The sequence below is a fragment of the Bufo gargarizans genome, chromosome 1, assembly GCF_014858855.1.
Source record: "Bufo gargarizans isolate SCDJY-AF-19 chromosome 1, ASM1485885v1, whole genome shotgun sequence".
Lineage (NCBI taxonomy): Eukaryota > Metazoa > Chordata > Amphibia > Anura > Bufonidae > Bufo > Bufo gargarizans.
In genome coordinates, this window is record NC_058080.1 from 272,461,094 (window position 1) to 272,477,978 (window position 16,885).

The 16,885-nt window shown below is 39.8% G+C and overlaps 1 protein-coding gene across 1 annotated transcript; it reads left to right on the top strand.

The window, feature by feature from the left end:
• Positions 1-852: 852 nt before the first annotated feature.
• Positions 853-16,625, top strand: LOC122926351 (dentin matrix acidic phosphoprotein 1-like). Its single transcript, XM_044277728.1, has 6 exons — positions 853-857; positions 8,232-8,310; positions 8,404-8,436; positions 11,252-11,299; positions 12,112-12,414; positions 14,931-16,625. The coding sequence occupies exons 1-6, from the start codon at positions 853-855 to the stop codon at positions 16,623-16,625; spliced, it is 2,163 nt and encodes a 720-aa protein (XP_044133663.1).
• Positions 16,626-16,885: the final 260 nt, after the last annotated feature.

A 16,885-nucleotide genomic window follows, 5' to 3' on the forward strand; every position in this document is an offset into this window, starting at 1 on the left:
ATGGTCTGCGTGGCGGCGGTCAGTGTGGTCCCACAGTGGTGGTCTGTCCTCCACCATCTGGATGAGGAGTTCATTGTCGATAATCAAACCACCGAATTCCTCCTCATCCGTTCTGGTAGAGTCTCTGGAACCCTAAAAATAGAAGAAAAAAATAAATAAAAAAAATTGAAACCTCATGTTTGACAGATTTCAAATTAAAAACACTCATTGAGAAAATACTCACACGAACATGACAGCCGCGTGCTCCCCGACTTTCTCTGGCTGTTGCTTGATGACCTCTATTGGAGTCAACGGGACGAGCTGCCTGTAATAGAAATAACAATAATAAAAAAATTCTAATATACAAATTGTAATATTGAGCTTAAATAAAAATAAAAAAAAGATTAAAATAAAATTAATTTACCGCTTGCTGTCCTCCACCACCGACTTCCTCCTCTCCTGCGGTGTCTGGGCCGGGAGGCCTCTCCTGCGCAGATGATGACTGTGAAATAAAAAAAAAGAAATGTTTAAAATGCGTTCATAATATTATAATGCTGAATGCTTTAAAAAATGTCTTACCGTATCATGTCTACGATGACTTCTTGGAGGAGAGGTCCCGGCCTCAGTAGTAGATGATGAGCCTGTAGAAAATAAACAACTAAAATTAGAATTGAACTATTATTAATACAACAAACCCACACAAATAATACTTACTTGACATTCTTGTCGAAAATTTTTAAAATTTTAAATAGACTTCTGTCTGTCTTGTCTGTCTGGGTTTCGCTGATCTTGCGAGCAGGTCAATTTATTCAGAAATTTTTTGAACACAATTTTTTTTTCTTGTTATATTTTTTGGACTAAATGAGCGTAACCATGTTGTAGGAGTACTACCAATAGCATCCCCTATGTACTTGCATCACATGCAGTGCCTATGTAGTATTGCATAGGCACTGCCGGTGGTGCAAGTACATAGAGGGTGCTAGGAGTGGTAGTCATCAGGACTACCACCCCTAGCAACCACTATGTACTTGCACCACCTGCATTGCCTATGCAAAACTACATAGGCACTGCATGTGGTGCAAGTACATAGTGGATGCTAGGGGTGGTAGTCATCAGGACTACCACCCCTAGCATCACAACCACTATGTACTTGCACCACCTGCATTGCCTATGCAAAATTACATAGGCACTGCATGTGGTGCAAGTACATAGTGGATGCTAGGGGTGGTAGTCATCAGGATTACCACCCCTAGCATCCACTATGTACTTGCACCACCTGCATTGCCTATGCAAAATTACATAGGCACTGCATGTGGTACAAGTACATAGTGGATGCTAGGAGTAGTAATCAACAAGACTACTACTCCTAGCATGACCTAATTATAAATACATTGGAGCTGCTTATATTTCTTTTTACTGAAAACAAATAGCAAAAAGAACAAACTTTATACTCACCTCTAATGGCGTCCACCCTTCTCCCTCGCAGGCAGGATCAAAGAGACTTCAGGAAGTAGACTGCACCCACAGCTCCTCCTATTTGATTGCGCAGGCGCAGAAAGAAAAGCCGGATCCATCGATCAGGCAAACAACGGAAATCTATGCATTCCTATGCAGAAAAAAGCCGGATCCGTCATTCCGGCAAGTCTTCAGTTTTTTCCGCAGGAGAAAAAAACGTAGCATGCTACGGTTTTATCTTTCGCCTGATCAGTCAAAACGACTGAATTGTAGACATCCTGATGCATCCTGAACTGATTACTCGCCATTCAGAATGCATGGGGATATGCCTGATCAGTTGTTTTCCGGCATAGAGCCCTTTTGATGGAATTGTCACTATATATTAATTTTTTATTGATAGGGGCGTTACATATTCATTATGTATGTTGTTTATCTTTTTCTCTTGTTATTCAATTTACATATCAATTGCATTTATGTCTTCGGTCTTTTAATCATTACTCGTTTTCTGACTTTTTTGTGACATACTGCATGATTTGTCGGAAATAAACAGGGTTATTTTTTCTAGACCTATATTTTGTGCATAACATGACATTTAAATGATACCCTGACTTGACCAACAGCATATATTACGTAGCAAACTACCGTGTCATGTACTTTGTATCACAGTAACTTTGTGCGTGGGGTTACAATGTTTATCCTTACATACAGAATATGGGCAGAGGACAGAGAGACTCAAAATAAGGCTAGAGCTGGTCATGGTCATCTAATTTGGAGGAAGTTAGAACAGTTATTTTGTAACCACAAGTTTCATAGCGGATATTCACCTCTTAGAATGGAAGTGGAAGTGTGGGTGTAATGTTGGAGACACCTTGTGAGGTCACACTTTTCTAACAACTGATTGGCTAGGGAACTTCCATACATGGTTTTAAATCCTTCAAAATGGTCCAAATCACAATAACAAAGAAATATACCAAACTGGGATAACAGCAAAAGCTTATTGCTGCCACATTCAACAGCTTGTGATATTGATCAGGTAAGTATCTTCATCTCACTTTTCCTATAGTTGAATTTCTGTCTGTGTAGTAGAATTTCTGTCTTTATAAATACTTATAAAACACATCAGACTTCTTTATTGCAAATTCAGGACTGAAGGAGTATTTCTATCTTATAAAGTAATAGTATATCATTAAAATATGCCATAATGGGTCTGTGGAACTTATACAGTGGCTCCTTCACAGTATGTCCCTGCACAGTGGTGTCCTAACCACCCACTGTTCAAGGAAACTGCAGCATAACTCCAGTCCAGTGCATGGGGCCCAATGTAGTTCCCTGTATAGCCGGTCAACCAGGATCCCCAATGATTCTAAGAATGAAGAGGCCATAGCTCTAATTTGGTGTGGCAACTCCATTACTGTTTTTCCCTGCATAGTGATGTTCACTGCTATAAGGTTGTACCATGAACTGCAACTGACCCCATTCCCTTGAATGGAGCTGAACTGCATAGTAGGTAGCAGGCATGCCGCCTGCAGGGATAGACTGTGAGTAGGGCACAGCGCTGAATCAGCACTGTAGTCCCCTCATCCTCAGGACCACTAAGGGTCCCAGAGGTTGAACCCCCACAATAAAGTCATAATATATCTTAGCAAAATGCCATTCATTTATACGATGGGAGTGCCCCTTTTAAAAAAAAATCTATTTTAATAAAAAGATGCAGCTTTAATATATTATACAGTTTTAATATAAGCAAAACTCTGATCATAATTTTGAATTCAGTATATACAATCACAGTGATTTGTATAAAGTAGTGAAATTACGTAAAATTTTGTGTTATATTTAAAGTTGCCCAGAATTGCAAAAAAGGTTCTACTTCCAGGGAGTGCCACTTTTATCCATGGGCTGTAGTTGGTATTACAGCTTAACCTCTATGTAATTGATAGGCTACGGACAACTTTATTAAAAAATGTAGCCCTTTTCTTTGTACAGGGCTGAGATTATGTTTGCAGGCTCTGTGTTTACACTGTGTTCCTTTAGGGAACTCTGCTGGCCTCTCATGTGAAGCTTATCTCTAATCTGCTTACAGCACAGAAACAATCATTAACTCATGTTTTATCTTACTAATACGAATATCGCTTAAATAGGTGTTTATGAGCTGTTCATAGTTCAGAGATAAGGGCTATACATGGCTGTCAGATGATGGCTCAAAGTGAAAGTAAAAGTATGTTGCTCAAAACGTAACCTGTAATGACAAAACCTGCAGACATTTTTAAATAAAGACTAAATGAAAAAAATTATTTTATACCAAAATAAAATCATTAAAAAAATTCCCCAGAAGGTTTTCATAGCCTTTAAAGAGGAGGTCTCACCTCAGTAAATGGCATTTATCATGTAGATAAAGTTAATACAAGGCAGTTACTAATGTATTGTGATTCTCCATATTGCCTCCTTTGCTGGCTTGATTCATTTCTCCGTCACATTATACACTGCTCGTTTCCATGATTACAACCACCCTGCAATCCATCAGTGGTGGTGGTCGTGTATGCACACTATAGGAAAAAGCATCGGCCTCTCTGGTGGCTTGTACCATGAGAGCATGCATAGGCACATATGCACAGCAGTTCCCATCTTACAGCTGTATCTGCACTGCAGCGGTGGCTGTAACCTCTTGAAACAAGCGGTGCATAATGTGATGGAAAAATGAATCCAGCCAGAAAAGGAGGCAATATGGACAATCACAATACATTAGTAAGTGGCTTGTACTAGCTTTCTCTACATGATACATGCCATTTGCTGAAATGAGAAAACCCCTTTAATGGTGTTTAGCTACAAAACCAGGCACAGCCCAAGAACAACAGTGTTTTTTCTGGAAAATAACAGACGGTTATTTGTTATCCTGGTAACAACTTTTATAGTGCATATGAACTAAACTCTCTTAAGATGATATTGTGCTATTAGTTCTACTTTGCACTCCTAGGGGTTCATTTATCAAAGACCAGGTCTCGTCATAAATTAAGCTCATCCTGCCATAGTTTGTACACCTTGTTTGTAGCTGGAGAAGATGTCAATTGTCATTTACACCAGTAAACTGACGTAAATGATAGTGATGGTGACCCCCCACCACCCCCAATTTCAGAACGTTGCGAGGGCTGTGTAGAAACGCCACTTGTGCAATAGCTTTCAAAAAGTCTTTGCAACTTTTTTATGCCAGTGCCTGATCCCGGGGTCATAGTAAATGACCCCCATATTGTTTAATCAGTGTATTTAGCAAACAATCATACTGCTTTATGTTTATGTCTCATGTTGTTGTAGACCCTTCTTTTTATGATCCAGAACATGAACATTTTCTCAGATGGTGGCTCAGTGGTTGGCACTAGTGCCTTGCAGCGCTGGGGTCCTAGGTTTGAATCTGACCAAGGACAACATCTGCATGGAGTTTGTGTGTTCTCCCTGTGTTTGCATGGGTTTCTTCAAACAGTCCTAAAAATATAGGTATAGGCAAATTGGCTTCCTAGCATGTATTGGTTGTGTACCTATATGGCAGCCACTGAATTCCCAGGGACTCACCACACAACTGTCCCTGCTCTTTGTGAGCCAAGTGCATTACACATGTTTGTCGTACATTTATACAAGTCTTGCACACAAATATAATTTATATTAGTTTATTGACTTTGCAAATACATTGGTTCATTGTATTTGATACTGTTATAAGTATAGTATTCTGAGTTATAGGATATCGCCAACACATTCCCGGCTTGTTTAGTGTCTCGGAAGTCAGTAATCTGGTGATTTGCATTTAGGAAGTAAACTCTTAATAGTGTTATAGTTGTACCAACTATATCTCAAAATGCAGTACAAAACAGAGCTACACATGCGTGTTATCTAAACTAAATGCGTTAAGCAAACACCTTCAATGGCTTTTGTTTCAAGATAACGAAAGGAGTTCATTAATTTGAGTTAAGAGTTTGTGTGTTAACCCTGCTACATCTGTAGGGGTGTGACTGCTTACATGACATCAGTATCCTTGCTTTACAATATTAATGACCTATCCTTAGGTCTTTAGTGTCAGATCAGTGGGGGTCTGACTCCCAGCACCTCCGCCGATCATCTGTGTGAATGGACCCTTACACTTGCCTTGTCAATGCTGAATGCTGTCTTCATAGCAGCAGTGGTGCAGAGTAATTACAACTTCTTCCCATTGAAGTCAATGGAACAAAAGTGTGATTACCCTGCACCTGAGCACCTATATAATGGATTGAAATGGGGATCCAGACAGCCAGATCATGTGTCAGCTCAATGTGAGCTTTTCCCAAGCCATAGTGCCAAGTGGCCAATGTATATACACATCAAACCATGTGCCAATCTAATCAAGTGAATAATTCGACTGATAATCAAAAATGTAACAATGCATAATTTGTAACATAGCAATCAATGATATTAAATAATGTATCGTGCTTCTCCACCTATGAACAAAGCCATACACTCTTTTCTTATATAATGGAATAATCATCACCCCGGTGTATGTGAATTTAAATCATAGTTCAATATTTACACTGAACTCTATCCCATCTCTGTGCAGGCTGCCATGAAGCCATTGCTTTTTGTCTTTTCACCACCTCCCCCTACCCCTTACCCCAAAAACATTGGATTTACTACCAAGTCTGGTGGGAAGAAAGGCAGGACACTGGCCCCATGGACCTCCAGTGCCTAGTAGCAAATATAGTCCTGGGTCCCAGTGGTCAGACTCCCAGCCACATACATTTATCATCTATCCTGTGCAATGGGTGATATTTACTTTTCATGGCACGCTACTTTACGAAAAACATTTTCTTCATAGCTTTTAGCTATGAACACAATATTTTTGTCTTTAAACTAAGGATATAGAAACAGTCCTAAATAGAGAATTTAGCTTAAACCACAAATGATAGTGTTACAGCAATTAGGTGGGTGCCACAAAGAGATGATGAAAGACACGTTCTCTAAAATCTTAACAACTAGTTTCTTACTTTAACTGCACGTGGTGTGGCAAATAGTATCCTCCTGGATATTCAGATACAGCTTGTATTTTGCAAGAAACAAATTAAAAAAACAAAAGTATATTAAAGGCTTAGTTTTAGAAACTTCACAAAAATTCCTGTGTTTCAATGGAAACCCAGTGGTATCATTGCAGTGTCTGAACTTAAAGGGGTTGTGACTGTGGGGTGCTTCTGAATGCTCTTTTTTCAAGCTAGAGTGTACTGCTATATGAGCAGGTTAAAGTGTGGCTACATGTACTGTACTGGCAACCCTCACTTTAGCCTGTATGGATGAGGAAAGAGAGGGCTGGAGGGAGATGAGACAGCAATGTGTGGGTTTAGACATCAATTGTTTATGCTATCTACCCTCTTATCAATCAGAGAACCTTCTGATTGTTACATATGATAGAGGGGTCTTTTCTTTACAGAAAAGGGCTAAGAAGATGAGTATTGCTAATCTTATCACTACTCTACATCTAATTAGTTGTTTAAAAGATGCTTCAGTCAATGCTGACCACAGCACTTAGGTAGTTTTATTGTTCCGTATAAAATATCTGATGATTGAAAATAATTAATAAAAAGATTTGACAATTATTAAAACACCAAAAAAGTACCACAAGTGCTGTTCCAAAAAAACTGAATTAAAAAAGCTATAAAAATTGTACAAATGAAAACTACCTCGTTCCTCAAAAAACAAGCCCTCAAGGAGTTATGCCGTCAGAAAAATAAAAACGTTCTGGGTCTTAGAATTTGGCAATACAAAAATGTATTATTTTGTTAAAAACGTGTTTTTATTGTGTAAGTACTATAACATCATTAAAAAAAATATATACAAATTTGGTATTATTGTAATCAAACTGACCAGCAGAACAAAGTTATTATGCCACATATTGAACCTGAATAGCAATGCTTAAACTTCAGTTTTTTATAGCCACTAAAAGTTATTTAATCCCTTCCCAACCAGTGCCATACTAGTGCGGCACTGGCCAGGTCTTTAAAGGTCTTTAAAGGTGGTGCCTGCTTTCATACAGCAGACACCCGTGGCTCATGCTCGTTGTGCACTTTTAACCCTTCGGACAGGATTGACCACGGCATATGAGCTAGTGAAATCCTGGAAACGCATGCTTCTGTGTATCATCCAGCTCCCTCCGGAGGTGATTGGAGGAGCCGGAGCATGTATGTGGCAGCCTATCTCATTGAGAATGACAGAAGTCTACACCCCCCCGTCTAAAAGTTGACACCATCTTTTTAGTAAATCTGCCACTTTGTGCTTTTCCCTCACATATTCATATGACTCCATGGATTTTTCAAAGCGGATCATGCAGAGTACTTTAGATACCTAAGGGCACATTTATTAAGACTGGCGCTTTAGACGCTGGTCTTAATAAATCCCCCAAGCGGGGGATCGCCAAAGTTATGATGAGGCGCAGGCCTCCCCATAATTTCTGTCCATTCAGCTCTGCTTCTAAGTGTAAGACATCTTCCTTGCTGTCTTACATTTAGACATTTTTCTATGCCTGAAACCCGGCCCATCCCCTTCCCCGCCCATGCCATGCCCACTTTTTTAGACCTGGCACGAGTGGGGAGAAGTCACAGATTGAGGCGCAACTAACCTAATTTTGGTGCATTTCAGCTTGACAAATGACCCCTCCTAGTAATTAGTTTAGATGTCAACAACATTACTGATACTCCAACTGCTAACATACTGGCACCTGCTTTATGTACCTATCTTGTCATTAGTCGCATTTTTTTCAGTTTACATTACATTAATATGCTACTTTTTTCTAGGTTTACAAAGAAACACACAGCATCAATGAAGAACATCCTTTTATGTGTTTGCCTCATCACTCTGGCCATAGGATATCCAGTACGTAGAAATACCTTAATAAAATCACAAAATAATACATTCATCTTGCAAAAAAGCATTTAATTGACAGTACAACACTAATTTTCCAAACAGATTCCAGATTCAGATACCTCTGAAAATGTTGAGGTAAGTCGTTCTATAAAAGTAGCATTTTATCATTTACCATTTTCCATTTATGTTTCATTACAGTGATTTGCAAACTTACAGGGAACCTGTCACCAGTCTGACATGTCTGTTTTAGTAAATAACTGTATTCCTCGTGAAATAACTTATCTGCAGCATCTTTTCATTTGACTACGTCGTATCATTTCTCTAATATTCTAATAGAAGTTTATGAATAAATTGGAAACTGGGCGTTACCATTTTCGGTGTGTTCTTGTACAGTCTGACAATGTGCGATCGGTGCTGCCAGTGGCAGACTGTGTAGGAACACACCTCTTCGACAAGGGAATGGTACCACACTGTTGTCAAATCATCCATAAACTTCTAATAGGAATAATTCGTTTTGAGTAAATCGAACTGGACTTTGATCTGAAATTCAGGGAAAATTTAATTCGCTGCGAAGCCGAATTTCCTTGTGCTTCATGGTAGCTAATCAATTTTCCCTGAATGGTGGTAAAAAAACAATCATACTTACCTCATCCATTTGCTTGTGATGGGCCTGCTGCCGCCATCTTGATTGAAGATCACGCATGAAATCCCGTGCATGGTGACATATGATGTCACCACGCCAGCCAACGTGATGATGTCATCACATACCACGCAAGATTTCACGCTAGAGCTTCAATCAAGATGGAGGAGGCCGACCTGTTGCGAGCAAACGGATGAGGCAAGTATGATTTAATTAAATTTTTTCTTCAATTTTACACTGTGTTATTACTATTAGATGCCGCGATCATCTATGAAAGCGGCATCAGAGGGGTACAATGACGTCTAGCAACACAATCGCCGTTCCCTGTCATAGTACCCACTACTTACAAAAAAATAGCTTTTTGACTAAGTCATTCGTCACAAAGCAAATTATTTTGTAAAATTTAGCGAAGCAGCCAAATCTATTTTTTGAATGCTTTGTTCATCTCTAGGAATAATAGAGGAATAGCACAATGCAGAATGTTAATGAAAAATGCTCCAGGGATCTTATTTCATGGGGAATGCAAATGGTTACTAAAAGGAACATGTCAGGATAGGTGACAGGTCCTCTTTAATGAGCTCTACAGCAAATGTCCGCCCATGAACAAAAAAATGACTTCGAATTATGGAGCAGATTTATCAAAACTGGTGTAAAGTAGAACTGGCTTAGTTGCCCATAGCAACCAACCAGATTTCACCTTTCATTTTTCACAGCTCAGTTGGAAAATGATACGTGAAATCTGATTGGTTGCTATGGGCAACTAAGCCAGTTTTCCTTTACAGCAGCTTTGGTAAATCTCCCTCTGCTTATTAGTTTCATACAATATTTTTATAGTGGTCAGGGCTTCGAGAAACAAATTCCCTGCATAAACATGTAGCTGCCTGCAGCCTCCACAATGGGAGGCTAACTGCATATGAGCTCAATAATAAAACAGTATACAGCACCCTCTAGTGGTGAAACCAGAATCTTATCAAATTCTAGAGCTGTGTGAGAAGAGGGTTTGTAGTTTGGTGTAAGAAAAGTGAAGCTCTGGCTGCTGTAAATATCTGCTTTAAAGTGAATCATTAGATTGTTGAACCTAAAATTGGAAGGTGTAAATCAGTGGAGCTTTATAAGCTTTGAGATCTCAATGTGCATATTATGGATTTATTTGATTGTATAATATTATCCTTGCCGACTCAAATAACATAAATATTTAGTCCCACAAATATAAAAAATATACAGTATATGGTACTTAAAGGCATTGTCTTACCTCAGACATTGCAGGCATATCGCTAGGAGCCCCAAAACTGAACGAGAGCAAACTACGCATGCACAGCCGATCCTTCATTTTGGACAGCTCCTTTGGAAAATGACATGAGGAATCTGATTGGTTGCTATGGGCAACTAAGCCAGCTCTACTTTACACCAGTTTGATAAGGCTACTTTCACACTAGTAGCAGGACGAATCCGACAGGCTGTTCATCCTGTCAGATCCGTCCCGCCACTATTTCACCGTGCCGCCGGACTGCTGCTCCGTCCCCATTGACTATAATAGGAACGGGGGAGGAGCTCCGGGGCAGCACGGCAGTGCACAGCGAGAGGCCGCCAGACAAAAAGTACTGCATGTCCAATTTTTTTTTGTCCAGCGGCCTCTCACCATGCACTGCCGTGCTGTGCCGGAGCTCCGCCCCGTCCCCATTATAGTCAATGGGGACGGAGTGGCAGTCTGGCGCCACAGCGAAATAGCGGCAGAACGGATCCGACAGGGTGAACAGCCTGTCGGATCCGTCCTGCCGCTAGTGTGAAAGTAGCCTTAATCTCCCCCATACTGTATGTGTAGGGTCATTCAAACTGGCATTTCATATACCAGTGGGAAAAAAATATTTGGAGTGAGTTTCGGCAAATGTATTAAAAGACCTACGCCTCTTAATAGAGTTGGCTCATTTTGGACAATTCCAAACTCAGAAAATGAAATTTGTGCCAAAATTTGCATCCTTTTCTGGATTTTCTGTCTAAAAGTTTAAGCCTTGCCCTCCTGTTAAACTGTGTCTACTTTTTACATTCCAGTGTGTCATAAAGAGTAAAGTTATTTTCCTTAGTTTTTAACTTTTGCAGATTTTTTCACAAACTGCAACTCTTTGGGGCTCAGTTTACGCCCCAAATGGGTTGTAAACTGATTAGTTAATGTGGGCCAAAATGTTCAACCATGATTTCATAAGACAAGATTTACATTTTTCATGCTTTTTTTCCCCTATTTTACATGTTTTTCTACTATCTGTCTACAATCGAAACAGCTGTAGTATAATCTGTCATTTTCATGTATTACAGGTGAACAGCAAGTCATCAGAATCTAATTTGCAAAGCTCAGAACAACAGGTATGTTAAATGTTAAAGGTGTGATAACATACATAAAATAGTATTATTTTCTACTAGAGTAGGCCCCTTTAAGTGGGGCAGTAATTGCCTGAATGACCGATTTGTGTGAACAATGATTACTCAGCTCACCGATCCCCATTGCTACCTTTTTTATGCAAATTGGGTCCCTGTTGGTCTACACTTCCTGGTTGTGGTTCAACATGCAGGAAATGCCTAAAGATGCCTGCTCAGCCAATAACTGTGCAGAGGTAGGTCACCGCTGTGGCTATTACCTGACTGAGCAAGCATCTGCTGCCATTTTGTGTTTGTCAAGCCAGGACCAGGTAGTGGTGGCAGGTGAGGAACTGGTAAGCATTGAGATGAGTAATGATTCATTTTTTTTGGACCCATTCGGCCCCAACACCTTTAACAATAAATCACAGATAAGTAAGCACATTTTGTGTTGATAAACCATAGAGAAGGTGTATTCTGTAGGATATATCCTAAGTATCATAAGTGGTCATCCCACCAATGGGACCTTATCTACTGGGAGAACAGATGACGCTTGACCCCCTTATTGTATCATGCAAAATGGCAGATAGAAGCTGAGAGCATAAGAAAGGGAGTGCAGTTCAAGTACATGTGTTGATCTTCTCATTGACGTCGATGGGAGTTACAGGGAGCCGATGTGGTCAGCTGTTTCCATATCTCCCATTTACTACCATAGAGAGCTGCTGTCTCCATTAATGTATGACTACTCTCTAAGTTATTCAGAACTCTTACTATTACTGTTACTATTTTGTGCTTTTAACATGTCTTAATGCATTTCTTAGTATGATTCAAGTGAAGAAGTTGCTCACCATCAGAATGGGGAGGTTAGTGGAGGACAACATGAAGACAATGGTGACCAAGATGACATTCCACCTGCTATTGATAGCATAGATATTGAGGAACAACTCTCAAGTGTTTATGATCGAGATGACGGAGATAAGCATGAAGATAAGAGTGCAGCTCTGAAAGAGGAACATGTGGAACATGCTTTAAAAGAAAGCACTGAACATCCTAATGGTAGTGAAGAAGATGATGAATATGATGATGAATCTGGAAATCATGAGAACAAGTTTGACAAGTTTCTTGTAAGTTAACACCTTTATTAACCCCACATATGAGGGCTTGGACAGACTAAATACTTGATATTTTATTTCTCACTGATGGCTCATTTGTCTGCTGCTTAAAAGGTCTCCATGCACAGACCTGGGTGGGTCTGCAATAGATTTATGTGTATTCATAGCAAACAACCTGAGTAGGCAAAGCTGTAGTCAGAGTAACCTAATCATGAAACAGGAGGTGGATTTCAGACTACCTCATACTCTCTGTAGCCATTGTACTGTAGTCACAGAGCTGAGCAAAGAACTCATTGCTATAAACAGAGGTAATATCATTACAGGCAGGATTAGAATGACAGATAAGACAGGATCCACCGTTCACAATAGGTGATTATAAAATCGTATCCATTATTTCCTTCTACAATGCCGTCTGCACTAGAAATCTCTCCCATAGAAGTCAATGAGGTCTCCTCCTGACCATTGTGTCTGTGGACCATGGGCCTGCTGTAAAGCAGTTTTTTTTAATGCTTTTTAAATGCTATTAAGAACAGTTCAGGCAAGATGCCTGCCCCATATTCATATTCAGGAAACAGAATAAAAATAAATCCAATCAGAAAATAAAAAGAGATTAGAAAAAAGGAAGAGTGTGTTGCTATCTGGTTTTAACTGGCAGAAAAATATTTTGGTGAAACATTTCCTTTAAGTTGCTAATTTGTTAAAGATGTAAGTGCGTTAAAAAAGTTCCCAAAAATAATGCTTATTTTAAAACCTGTAATTCACTAGTAAAGTATATTGGGTAGTTTAGTTTTCTTTCCTTAGGATATCTGTCAACTGAGCTATTCCTCCCACCTCTCCCTCTTATTCAAGCACACTAGGATAAATATAAGTTTGTTCTTAAAAGGGATAGAGGAGTAAAGGTGGATTTACACGTACCAATAATCAGACAGATTTTCAGGAAGGACCGTTCCTGCTAATGCTCATTCCTGATAATCTGGCCATCTAAATGTTCTGCCGATCACCTGATGAATGAGTGAAATGCTTGTTCATCAGGTGACCCTGCCATTCATGCAGGCACATCATTCATCATCCTAGGCAGCAGATCATGCTGTCTAAACAGTGATCTGCTGCCCAGAAACAATGATTCTATATGGGGAGGAGGGATCGCAGGTAAAGCAGCAGTCTGCTTCACTTAGCGAGAAGCCAACTCGCTTCCTTCCCGAGGATCAGCTGTCCCATCAGCCCTTGTAAACCTGTCTTACCTCTGGCAGTAACTTATCTTCCATGAGCACAAAAGGATCAATCATCCTGAAATTCAACTTACCTGACTCCTTTCCCATCACCCTCATAAATATTAGATGTTCAATCAGCAGGCGGGCCAACATCCATCTAATGTGTATGTCCACCTTAAGCTGAACAGAAGGTTTGAGAAAGCACACCTCATGTTTCATTAGTATCTCAGGATTCTTCGTCATGTCCCTTCTAGGGTATTTTCTGTAGTTTTTTCACTACAGCTCGGTGTGCTCAGAATGGCTGTATCAGAGTTAAGTTCACAAAGAAGTCAGGGCTTATTTAAGTGGTTGTCTGGATTCAGAGCTGAACCTGGACATATCCCCATCTTTCCCCATTCAGCCCCTCTGACATGAGCATCAGCTATCACCAAAACTGTCCATAAGTGATAACGTCAAAGCTTCAGAGCTGAAACCGGGCATATCATCTTCTTCTTCCCCCACTCAGCATTTCATGCTCCAATGCTCTCCCTTGCTCTGCGCTGAATCGAGCAGGCCAAGTTTTGTTTTGTTTGGGAGATCCAGTGACGTGCCAGGCTTTCCATGGGTAAGCTAGGCAGAGGCTTCTGCCTAGCAGTGAGCCCGGTGATGTCATCGGCACTAATGGGTGGGCTTTAGCACTGCCCTAGCCTTTTAAATGGCTAGGGCAGCACTAAAGCCCGCCCATCAGTGCCAGTGATGCCCGTCGCCTGGAACACTGCTAGGCGGAATCCTCCGCCTAGCAGTGAGAAATGTAAACAAAAAAGCCCTTGCTCTGCATGAAAAAGCACAGGGCAAGGGAGAGCATCAGAGAATTAAATGCTTCGATGCTCATATCAGAGGTCCTGGGTGAAAACGGGAATATGTCCAGGTTTAGCTCTTTAAAGGGGCTCTGAAAGTTTTGAAGTTATCACCTATGTACAGGATTGGCGATACCTGATTGCTGGATGTCTGAACCCTCATGGATCCCGAGAATAGGAACCTCACTTCCCCGATCTGATAGAGCAGCAGTCAGGAACGCGCTCTGCTGCTTCATTTATTCTCTATGAGACAACCTAAAATAGCGGAACACAACCTCTGGTACATGTACATAAGGATTTCATGGCATATTAACTGTCCTAATAGTAGGCTTAGAAGTAATTTGACATCATTTATTTGAGTAGTGGCTTAGAAGAAAAGCCAGTATAGCCCACTTGAGATATAAAAATATTAGCACAGTAAAACAACTGTGTACATTCTGCTTATAGTTTTTGCATGACCATGTTCTGTTATATCCTTCAGGAAACTCCAAAAAGTAAGGAGGACTTGGATACTGCCACTAAAGTACATAAAGAAGGGCCTTGGACACACTCAAAAGAGACAATGAAGGCAAGTAAAGAAGATGCTGAAAGGAACCAAGATGAAAATATTCAACAGAGTATATCTCATAAAGATGATGATGATGATGACAACAATAAAAATGATGATAAGGACCATCATTCAAATGAAAATGACCATGTAGACACTGATGATGCTGAGGAAGATGAGAATGGTGACTATGAAGACAATGTAACTATCAGTGCTGGAAACAGTAAGGAGGATTTCCAGGACTGTGGAAATGATAGTAAAGAAAATGAAGATATCAACAGCAAACTTAATAAAAGTAAGAAGTACAGCTTTGAAAAGGACAGTGAAGAAATGCAAAGTGATGATTCAAACATATTAAATCATGACAGTGATTCTATTACAAACAGGGATGCTAACTTAAGTAAGTCTTCTGAAAGAAATAAAAAGGCAATGAAAAAGACAGGCAAGCAGATAACTACTAATAAAGGTAAAGGTCATGCTGTGACAAAAAGTAAAGGCAGAAAGATCCAACTTCATGTTGAAAGACAGAACAGTAAATCTAAGGAGCAAAGCCAAATGCTAAATGCCTATAAAAGCCCAGATAACCACAATTCTGAAGTAGTACATAGTGTTGAAAATGCATTGCATAGCAAACAAGATGACCCAAAAATATCGAATAGTCAATCACATGAACATATTAATTCAAAAGTAGATCCTGACTCAAAAGAAGATAGTCATTCAAAGGAAGACGCTCACTCAAAAGAGGAAGTGCATTCTCCAGAAGATATTCACTCAGCAGAAGATTCTGAGGAAGACATAAACTCACAAGAGGACTCAATTGAAGACACTCCTTCAAAAGAAGACTCTCACTCAAAAGACATAGACTCAAGGGAAGATATACATTTAACTGACGATAAACACTTAACTAGCAGTAAACATTACAGCACTTCAAATGAGGATCTAACTGAGTCTAGGCATTCAACGGAAGACATAACACAATCAAAAGAAGATATTAGTCAATCAGAAGAAGATGAGCATAACTCAAAGGAAACTGGCAGTCACAGTAAGTCCAAAGAAACACTGCAATCAAAACAAACTGAAAAAGCAATTAGTAAAGGTGCCTCTGTGGAAGATGACAAAGAGTCCACGTCTTCACAAGATAAAAGTGAATCCATAGAAGACGTTGATGGTGAACAAAACTCTAGAGAAGACTCTGAAGACACAGATTCAGCAGAAAATGAAAGGAAATTACGTGGCACTGCTGCCAAGCCAGAGCAGGACAGAAGCAGTGAATCAACAGAAGTCAGTCATTCTTTCAAATTGATGTCCAATGTGTTTGGAAATAGTTCTTTGGAGGACAGCAGTTCTTCCAGTAAGTCATCAGAGGTCAGCACTAATTCCAAACAGGACACCGAAGAGGATCGTGACTCATCAGACAGTGAAGACAAAGAAAGCACATCAGCAGAAGATAGTGAAAGTCAATCTAGACAAAGTGATGAATCAGTTGAGAGGCAGGACAGTGGGTCAAATGAGTCTCAAGATGTCAGTAAAGAATCTTTACATTCTAAATTTTATAGCAGAAGGTTAATGTTTGGTGTTTACCAACGTAAAGCCATTGGAAATGATAATGACTGTCAAGATGGATACTAGGCCCAAGGATTGAACCTAGCTTATATAACATATAACCAGCATCTGCTTAAGAAGGATGTGTTTGTTTGATTGTTACCTGGAGCTTGAAGACAGTATGCCAACCGCTGACATGAATGTATAAGTTGTCTTCATTTTCTGGACATCAATATATTGTACAAACTATCTGATAAAAGTTATAATCCTTCCCTGCAGGAGGAGACAACGGAAGAAATATAAGCTAGGTATTCATTGTATCCAAAATGATACCTCAGAATTGTCTA